Source organism: Equus przewalskii, chromosome 4, assembly GCF_037783145.1.
Source record: "Equus przewalskii isolate Varuska chromosome 4, EquPr2, whole genome shotgun sequence".
Lineage (NCBI taxonomy): Eukaryota > Metazoa > Chordata > Mammalia > Perissodactyla > Equidae > Equus > Equus przewalskii.
In genome coordinates, this window is record NC_091834.1 from 95,612,134 (window position 1) to 95,622,114 (window position 9,981).

General features: G+C 54.6%; 1 protein-coding gene across 3 annotated transcripts; it reads left to right on the forward strand.

Annotated features, from left to right (window-relative positions):
- Nucleotides 1–1,055: 1,055 nt before the first annotated feature.
- Nucleotides 1,056–9,977, forward strand: EPHB6 (EPH receptor B6). Of its 3 annotated transcripts, XM_070616632.1 has the most exons (18): nt 1,056–1,074; nt 2,240–2,305; nt 2,593–2,791; nt 3,075–3,139; nt 3,397–4,150; nt 4,898–5,053; nt 5,386–5,739; nt 5,870–5,994; nt 6,270–6,339; nt 6,602–6,716; nt 6,972–7,024; nt 7,218–7,337; nt 7,491–7,738; nt 7,981–8,154; nt 8,657–8,806; nt 9,073–9,266; nt 9,390–9,545; nt 9,654–9,977. In XM_070616632.1, exons 3-18 carry the CDS (start codon nt 2,692–2,694, stop codon nt 9,760–9,762), a joined length of 2,943 nt encoding a protein of 980 aa, XP_070472733.1. In that variant the 5' UTR covers nt 1,056–1,074; nt 2,240–2,305; nt 2,593–2,691; the 3' UTR covers nt 9,763–9,977. The 3 variants fall into 3 exon arrangements, with proteins under 3 accessions (XP_070472733.1, XP_070472732.1, XP_070472734.1); XM_070616631.1 differs by lacking the exon at nt 1,056–1,074 and having other exon boundaries at nt 6,177–6,339; XM_070616633.1 differs by lacking the exons at nt 1,056–1,074; nt 3,075–3,139 and having other exon boundaries at nt 6,177–6,339.
- Nucleotides 9,978–9,981: the final 4 nt, after the last annotated feature.

Here is a 9,981-nt window from a genome sequence, read left to right on the forward strand (position 1 = left end):
CATCTGTTGCCAGTCTTCCTCTTTTTCTTTTTTTTCTTTCTCCCCAAAGCCTCAGTGCATGATTGTATATCCTAGTTGTAAGTCCTTCTAGTTCTTCTATGTGAGAACCACAACATGGCAACTGATAGATGGGTGGTGTGGTTCTGCGACTGGGAAACAAACCCAGGCCACTAAAGTGGTAACAGCAGTGAACTTTAACCAGTAGGCCATCAGGGCTGGCATGTCAGGATACTTTTTAAATAGCCATTGGTGACGGGGCCGTGCTTTTTACTTCATAATCTCCCTGTACTTTTTTGAAGCATTTATTCAATCTGCAAATGATTCTAGTAGCATTTGAGGTAGTATTTGCAAACAACCTCTGTTTGTTAGGAATAATTTGCCAAATGGAAATGCTTCTTTTTTTCCCCCAGCTTTATTGAGATACAATTAAGATATAACATTGTGCAAGTTTAAGATACACAACGTGATGATTTGGAAATGCTTCTTACTTGCCTCCATATGCTATATGTTGAATTCTCTTTCACAAATAGGGTTCCAGAGGCATGAAGGGTAAATTTCAGTGGCTAGCTGGCAGATACCCACTACACAGCAGCCCATAAAGGTGTAGAAACAGTGTCCTTCCACAATAACCACATAGACATAACACTGAAGGCTTCATCTTACAGTATAGCTAGCATTACCAGAAAAAATTAGATTAGTAGGAATCAAATTATGATTTTCATATTCATCAAAGTTAAATATAGTTTAATCGATTTCAGCTTCACTGTGAAATATGTAGTTTTGGATAGCACTGTGCATCACATGGCCACAAATATCCAGGAGGAACCAGGTTCTAACCTCCGACTGGCTTCTTTTTAATTCTCAATTTCCTGTCTTTTGAGCAATATGCTTCTTGTTTTCTTCTCAAGGGAAATAAATGGAATCTACTGCTCTTATCCATGCAACTCACAGATTTTTGAGACTCAGTCACAGGAGAGAGATAGGTCACCACCAATCTCTAGACCCACAAGCGAAGGAAGGCCTGAGCCGTTTGTCTTCCCTGCGACAGTGGAGGCGGCCGTGCCTCCAGGCCATGTGCGTGTGAGCTGTAGTGTGTGTTTATAAGGGCTTGGGAACGTTTTATATAAGAGGGTAGCTTACTCCATAGTCCCGGAAAGCATTTTAAAGGTATAAACACTATTTTGATTCATTTTACTAACAAGTTATTATGTACAGATTTAAAGGAAACCTTAATTAATGATTTAATTGAAAAGATAATGTATATACAAGATTTTAAAAATACAAAAATCAAAGAGAATGCAGTGAGCATAAGTCTCCCTTGTACTAGCCCTGTCCTGGCCCTCTCCCTTTCTCCCCAGGTTTGTCTATCCTTTATAAAAATCCTTACATACATATGTATTTGTATGTGTATGTCCTTCTCGAGTTACCAATCAGGAGCATCCTTTCTACTGTTCTACACTGGACTACTTTCACTTGGAAAGTATTTTCACATCGGCACAGTAGCCCATATTCCTTTTTAACGTTGTGCCATAATTGTTTAACCTCTTCCTATGGATCAGCAGCTAGTTTACAGTCTTTCCCCTTGCAAACAATTCTGCAATGAATATTCTTGTTCACTCATCTGTGGAAACGGATCCAAGTATACGGTACCTGAAGGACAAATTCTTAGAAGTGAAGCTGCTGAAGAGACATTGCCGAGGAGATTCCAATTTGAACTCCTCAGCGCAGTGAATATAAGAGAGCCTATTTCCTCTACCTTCTGTAACCCAGTGCATTGCTAATCTCATAGGACAGAATGGCATGTCATTGCTGTTTCAACATGCCTTTTGTTCATTATGAGCAGATTTGAAGCATCTTTTCATGTATTTAAGACGTACATTTATTTTTCTGTAAGCCACGGAAAAAATGTGCTGGTTATGCAGAGAGGATCTTTGTTCACAAAATGTAGGTATGCCAACCTACATAGGTCCATCCCTTCTCTATACTGGCTCATTTATCAGACAGAATCTTTATGCCTCTGTTCTTTCTGCATCTGTTCTCACACGCTCCCTCCCATCATACCCCACAGCTCTCCTTCTGTGGTCCCTCTCGCTTCACTGCCTCTGAAATGTCTAGAGTGTCCAAGTCTGATGGGGGTCAGGAAGTGTTGGGGGGGGGGGCGGAATCTGTGTGTCCCTAGGGAAGGAGTAGCTTTTAAACCCCTGTTTTTAATAAGAAGAACTTCTGGCTTCCAATACAGGTCAGGAGGAAGAGAAGAGAGTAAATGAAGAGAGAGAACTGGAATAGCTCCTCCCAGAAGAAAAGGGTAAGATTGGCCCAGAACTAACTACCCTGAGTTAGAAGAGGGAGGGCCATGAGAAATGAATGCTCAGAGATGGGGTCACCTACAGGGAGTAGGGAGGGAGCAACTCTGCACATGGCCGTCCAAGATGGTGGACTTTGCACAGATCAGGAGAAAGGCAGGGCTCTGCCAGCTCTCACCCTGTGGTTGCTGCTGGGGCAGTTTGAGAATGTAGGAGGAGATACAGCATCAGGTTTTGGAGCCTGGGCCATCCGAGAAGCAATGCAGTTACCTCCCTCTTCTGTTCCTAGGAAGTAAGCTTGGCTGCAGACCCCAGTCTTGCAAAGCAGCAGCCCCGCCTTGGAGCAGGGTGGTGGCCTGGGCAATGGTGAGAGCCCTGAAGATGTCCCATGGCTGCTGAGGGGGCTGCCTGGTCAGGAAGCGGAGTGGTGGGCATGGTGTGCAGCCTGTGCAGCCTGGTCCTGGTGTCCTCAGTTCTGGCGCTGGAAGGTAAGAGGAAGTGGAGACCAGAGAACCCCCAATTGCCAGTAGAGACCCAGCTCAGGTGGGAAATGGGAAAGATTCAGAAAAGGCAGAAAAGAGTGAAGATATCAAATGGGAGAAGAGAATGGGGAGAGTTTCAGAGAAAGTCTCCTGACAGACAGCTGTACTCCTGCTGGTTAATTAAATGGACCAGGGAGGGAAATCCCTTTTTCCTCATAGGAATGGGGAGGGGGTTAGCAGTGCTGGCTAGAGGCTTGGCCACTGCGTGCCCCTTCTTATCTCTGGGCAGAGGTATTGCTGGACACCACTGGAGAGACATCTGAGATTGGCTGGCTCACCTACCCGCCAGGTGGAGTGAGTGTCACTCTTTCATTCTGAACCCATCACCCCTCCTCCTCCCTGCTTGCTAGAGTGCAGAATTCAGGAAGGAAACCCTGGGTAGAGATTGATGGGCTAAGACTCCTTCCCTCTTCCCTCTGGAGGAACAGGGCTTGGGATAGCCTCACCCTGCTTTGTATGTCGTTAATTTTAAGTCTCAGCTATGCCCACCACCGCCGTGCACCATCCAATCTCTGAGCAGCTAACACTGTCCTTGCCCCCCCTCCCTGCAGTGGGATGAAGTGAGCGTTCTGGACGACCAGCGACGCCTGACTCGGACCTTCGAGGCATGCCACGTGGCAGGGGCCCGTCCAGGCACTGGGCAGGACAACTGGCTGCAAACCCACTTTGTGGAGCGGCGAGGGGCCCAGAGGGCACACATCCGACTCCACTTCTCTGTGCGGGCCTGCTCCAGCCTGGGCGTGGCCGGAGGCACCTGCCGGGAGACCTTCACGCTCTACTACCGCCAGGCCGAGGAGCCCGACAGCTCCGATGGCATTGCCACCTGGCACCACAAACGCTGGACCAAGGTGGACACAATTGCAGCAGATGAGAGCTTCCCTGCCTCCTCCGCGTGGACTGTGGGGCCTCGTGGCTCCGGGCAGCGGGCTGGGCTGCAATTGAATGTCAAAGAGCGGAGCTTCGGCCCCCTCACCCAGCGCGGCTTCTACGTGGCCTTCCAGGACACCGGGGCCTGCCTGGCCCTCGTGGCGGTCAAACTCTTCTCCTACGCCTGCCCCTCCGTGCTCCGTGCCTTTGCCTCTTTTCCTGAGACGCAGGCCAGTGGGGCCGGGGGGGCCTCCCTGGTGGCAGCCGTGGGCACTTGTGTGGCTCATGCAGAGCCAGAGGAGGATGGAGGGGGTGGCCAGGCAGGGGTCAGCACCCCCAGGCTGCACTGCAACGGGGAGGGCAAGTGGATGGTAGCTGTTGGGGGCTGCCGCTGCCAGCCGGGGCACCAGCCCATGCGTGGAGACAAGGCCTGCCAAGGTGAGACCCTGCTGCCTTACACTTGCCCCAGATGCCGCCATATGCCTCCAATCTTCAGGTTCCTCTCCTAGACACTCCAAACTACGTTTTGTCCTCAAAAGTTCAGGGATTAGCTATTTTAGGAAAGGACTCCTGTTTTCTCCAGATCTATTTCCTAAAACACACAGACTTGCTCTCATTTGCTCATCGGAAATTTCCAGAACCTTCTGGAGACTTCTGCAGCCGTTCCTGAGGATCCTAGGGCTGCAGGCCTGAGAAGTGATGGGGATCAAGAGGAGTTAAACTCCTGGGTTATCATGGGATGGGGTCCTTTGTCCACTTTGGCCATCTAATTAGGGAGGAATCATCCCAGGGCTGGGTGACCAGGATGCAGGTGGGAGAAGGCAGTGGATGCCGGCTAAGGAGAATGATTCTGCTGCTAGGTGGAGGATGCAGGAGGCCTCAGCAGAGGGATTATGCAATCAAGTCAGACACCTACATCTAGTGCTTGGCCTGCCCATAGGCCCCACCCACCTCATTTTTTCCATCAGTAGAAATGCAATTCCACCTAGCGAAATGGCAGAAGTAATCTCTGTGAGAGGGAGGGAAAGAGGGGAGAGAGGGGTTGGGGTTAGATCTCAGGAGGAAAGGAGGAAGCGACCCTGGGGAATGGAATGGAAGGTTGGGAAGCCGCCTCTGTGCAGCTGTGTGGGGCTCAGGAGAGGGTAGACAGTGAGCCTGATGCCTACACCCTCCTCTACTCCTCAGCCTGCCCCGGGGGCTCCTACAAGGCCTTGGCTGGGAATGCTGCCTGCTCACCGTGCCCTGCCCGCAGCCATGCCCCCGACCCTGCAGCCCCTGTTTGCCCCTGCCTCTCGGGCTTCTACAGGGCCAGTTCTGACCCCCCAGAGGCCCCCTGCACTGGTGAGTCCCCCACCTTCCACAGGGGTGGGAACAGGACTGGAGTGGGGCTAGAAGAGGGGGACCTGAGGGCAACACGGGGGGCTGGTTGCATCTGAGTGACTTCTTTTCCTCCTGTGTTCTTGGTTTCCTCCATGTTGCCCTACCCTTCCCTCTCTACCCTCACTCCCAACCTGGCCCACCTCCTGTGTCTCCTCCCACCTACCTTCTCTGCTTTCTGGTCCCCAACCCATGCTCTCTGTCTCCTCCCCTGCCTCCTTCCTTCCTCAATCTTCCCCACCCCACAACTGCCTCCCATCGTGGCCCTTCCCTGGCTGCACCTGCTGCCTTCACAGGCCCTCCGTCAGCCCCCCGGGAGCTTTGGTTCGAGGTGCAAGGCTCAGCACTCATGTTGCACTGGCGCCTGCCCCAGGAACTTGGAGGGCGAGGGGACCTGCTCTTCAACGTCGTATGCAAGGAGTGTGGAGGCCACCAGGAGCCCAGCAGTGGGACCGCCGCTTGTCGCCGCTGCAGGGATGAGGTGCATTTTGACCCCCGTCAGAGGGGCCTGACTGAGAGCCGAGTGTTAGTCGGGGGTCTCCGGGCACATGTTCCTTACATCTTGGAGGTGCAGGCTGTCAACGGGGTGTCAGAACTTAGCCCCGACCCTCCCCAGGCTGCAGCCATCAATGTCAGCACCAGCCATGCAGGTGAGCCTCACCTTCCACCTAAGGCCTTACCTGCCTAACACCTTCCCTAGCCTCCTTGGAACCCCCTCCCCCACTCCTGCTCCCCAGCCCATGGAAAGCCCCCCTTCTCACCCCCCCCCCCCCCCCCCAGTTCCCTCTGCAGTCCCTGCTGTGCACCAGGTGAGCCGAGCATCCAACAGCATCACAGTGTCCTGGCCACAGCCAGACCAGACCAACGGGAATATCCTGGACTATCAGCTCCGCTACTGTGACCAGGTCGGGAGGAAAGGGGTGCCCAGCAGGGCTGATGGGAACTCTCAGTGCCCCACCATGGGGCTAGAGGTGGGGAGGGCAGGAAAGGTGCCAAGGAGCCCTGTAGCAGGGGGTACAGGGATTGTGGGTGAGGCAGGGATGGGGGGGGAGGGGGCCGGCAGGGAGTGAGTGGCTGTCACCCCCAGGCAGAAGATGAATCCCACTCCTTCACCCTGACCAGCGAGACCAACATGGCCACTGTGACACAGCTGAGCCCAGGCCACATCTATGGCTTCCAGGTGCGGGCGCGGACTGCTGCAGGCCACGGCCCCTACGGGGGCAAGGTCTATTTCCAGACACTGCCTCAAGGTGAGAGGAAGCCTGGATGGGGAAGGAGGCACTGAGGGTAGTGAGAAGAGGCCCAGGGGCCATCGCCTACCACCCTCCAGACCAGAGGCTGTGAGGAGAGTGCTCGTGGCTGAGCAGCTGACCTTCAGGTCTTTGCGTGGGTGTGTGGGGAGGTACATGGGGGGTATGTGGGTGCGTGAGGGGTATGTGGGTGGGGGTGTATATGGGTGCATGCTCTTGTGCAGCCTTGCCCATCTGTGATCCTGGGTGACTGGTTCCTCAGGTGAGCTGTCTGCCCAGCTTCCAGAGAGACTCTCCTTGGTAATTGGGTCCATCCTGGGGGCCTTGGCCTTCCTCTTGCTGGCAGCCATCACCGTGCTGGCTATTGTCTTCCAGAGGTGAGCCTCTCCTGCCACACCACTCATTTCGCAGCGCAACCCCAGGTCCTAACAGCCCCAAAGCCCACTGCAGAAACCCCCACCGACACCCTCTCCCACCATCCAGGCCCCCTCTCTGGGCCCATGTGGAGGTGGGAAGCGGGGACCAGGCATCTCTCACTCCATACATCCCTGGTTGATCAGCAGCCTGAGTGAGTCTAGAAGAGGGAGGAAATGGGAGTGAGTGTCACTCCAGAACTCTGATTTGTCCCTCAGGAAGTGGCGTGGGACAGGCTACACAGAGCAACTGCAGCAGTACAGCAGCCCAGGTGAGGGGGTCGATTGAGGGATGCACCGACGAAGAGCTGGGGGCTCTGGCTGGGAGCACACCAGGCATGGCTGCGTTCCCCCGAGGTTGAGGGGTGCCCCTTGGCACCTTTTTTGGAAGTGGGAGGGCCTGCCTGGGGTGTGTGGGCAGTCAGGCCTTGCACCACCCTCACAACAAACTCCATATGCCTATAGGCCTTGGGGTAAAGTACTACATTGACCCCTCCACATATGAGGACCCCTGCCAGGCTGTCCGAGAATTTGCCCGGGAGGTGGACCCTGCATATGTCAAGATCGAGGAGGTCATTGGGGCAGGTACTGCAGGGGCAGAGGGAGGGCATGGGATGGACTCGCTTGTCCCACCCACCACCATGGGCCTCCATGCAGGATCCCTTCTAAACATATCAGGAAGCCATGAGCCCATGGTTCTTCCTTGACCACCCTCCCAACCTATACCTGTGCTTCCAGGCTCCTTTGGAGAAGTGCGCCGGGGCCGGCTGCAGCCCCGGGGACGGCGGGAGCAGGCAGTGGCCATCCAGGCCCTATGGGCTGGAGGGACTGAGAGCCTACAGATGACATTTCTAGGCCAGGCCGCAGTGCTGGGCCAGTTCCAGCACCCCAACATCCTGAGGCTGGAGGGCGTGGTCACCAAGAGCCGGCCTCTCATGGTGCTGACGGAGCTTATGGAGCTGGGACCCCTGGACAGCTTTCTCAGGGTCAGTTGGGCCTGGGGGAAGGAAGCGGGCCCTTGGCTCTGGGAAAGTTTGCAATTCTCAACTCTCCCAGAGACTGAACACTGTATCTTTGCTCCCTCCCGTCCCATCTCCCTTGGTGCTCTTCATCCTTCATTCCCAGGCCATTTTCTGATTCCCAAATGCCCTCTCCCTCTCCTGTGATGTCTGCTGTGCTGTGTTGAGGTTCCCCACCCAGGTGCTGACCTCTGCCCTCTGCCCTTCAGCAGCGGGAGGGCCAGTTCAGCAGCCTGCAGCTGGTGGCCATGCAGCGAGGGGTGGCCGCCGCCATGCAGTACCTGTCCAGCTTCACCTTCGTCCACCGCACCCTCTCTGCCCACAGTGTACTGGTGAATAGCCACCTGGTGTGCAAAGTGGCTGGTCTTGGCCACAGTCTTCAGGTGAGAGCACAACCTTGGGGCTTCTGCATCCTCAGCGGGTGCTGGAGGATGAGCTGGAACATGGGGTGGGTCCCTCAGTGGCATCATAGTGTCTGAAGGGATGGCACTCACCTGTGCTCCATCCAGGATAGAAGCCTGGGCAAGGAGGGCATGGAGGACTTTCAGGGACCAAGACCACTGGGGAAGGCAGGAGACCTGCGAAAACCTAGAAGCACCTCCTGCCCTTTCCCGGGTGCCCACAGACTCTAGAGTCAGAGCAGCCGGGTACAAATCCTGAGCACTCCACCCTAAGCTCTGTGACTTTGCACAAGTTCATATTTCTCTGTGCCTCACCCTCTGCATCTGTAAAATGGAGATAATATCATCCACCCTACAGCATTCTTGTGAGGATTAAATAAGATATTGATAGAAAACCCTTAACACACATCCACACATGTAGTAGTTGCTCAATAAACTTGACTCCTGTTTTGATTATTGTTGTTACTTTTAACCAACCCTTCAGGGCCCAAATGGGATGCTTCGCTGGGCAGCCCCAGAGGTCATTGCACACGGAAAATACACAACATCCAGCGATGTCTGGAGCTTCGGGATAGTGATGTGGGAAGTGATGAGTTATGGAGAACGGCCCTACTGGGACATGAGTGACCAGGAGGTGAGCTCTTGACCTAGACGTTGCTGATTCCCCACCCGGATCCCTACAACCCTCCAAACCTCACAGATTCACACATTCTAAGACCTCTATTCTCTAATCCCCTCACATTCTGAGATCTCATGGCTCTTGTTTTCCATATTTTTAAGTTCTTTCCCCACACCAGCCTCATGCTCCTCCTGCTCCCAGCCCACCACCTCACCCCTAACAATACACTGCCTTCCACCTGCAATAGCTTCCCCTCACCATAGGCTGCCTGTAACCCCCAGGTGCTAAATGCAATAGAGCAGGAGTTCCGGCTGCCGCCACCTCCAGGCTGTCCTCCTGCACTACATCTGCTTATGCTGGACACTTGGCAGAAGGACCGTACCCAGCGACCTCACTTTGACCAGCTGGTGTCTGCATTTGACAAGATGATCCGCAAGCCAGACACTCTGCAGGCTGGCGGGGGCCCCGGGGACAGGTCTGGAGCTTGGGGCTGCAGCCTGGGAAAGCCAGGGAGGGTAGATGCAAACCAAAAAGAAAAATGAGGAGAGGGGGCTAGGATGAAGAGGGGACTTTGACCTGCTTGCCCCTCCCCCCTTAGACCTTCCCAGGCCCTCCTGAACCCTGTGGCCCTGGACTTTCCTTCTCTGGACTCACCCCAGGCCTGGCTTTCGGCCATTGGACTGGAGTGCTATCAGGACAACTTCTCCAAGTTTGGCCTCTGCACCTTCAGTGATGTGGCTCAGCTCAGCCTGGAGTAAGCAGGGAGAGGTGGGGTGGGGGGAGCCTCTGGGCCCTAGGCCAGGGGTCATGCCTGGGATCTTGGAGAAGCTGGCCCAGACTTGATCCGCTCCTTCCCCACCAGAGACCTGCCTGCCCTGGGCATCACCCTGGCCGGTCACCAGAAGAAACTGCTGCACAACATCCAGCTCCTCCAGCAGCACCTGAGGCAGCCGGGCTCAGTGGAGGTCTGAGGCCCAGGCAGGAAGCTGTGAACTGACACTGCCTACGACCCAGCCCTGGACACAGGTCCAAGGAGGGATATGGGAGACGCAAGCCAGTCTCCATCTTGGCCTCCATGAGAGGCGCCCAGCACACTAAACCCAACCTTCCTGTGGATGCTTCATTCCCCAATTCTCCACCCCTCCACCGCCCTCCCCACATTAAAGGGAAAGAAGGGATTTTGCAAGTTG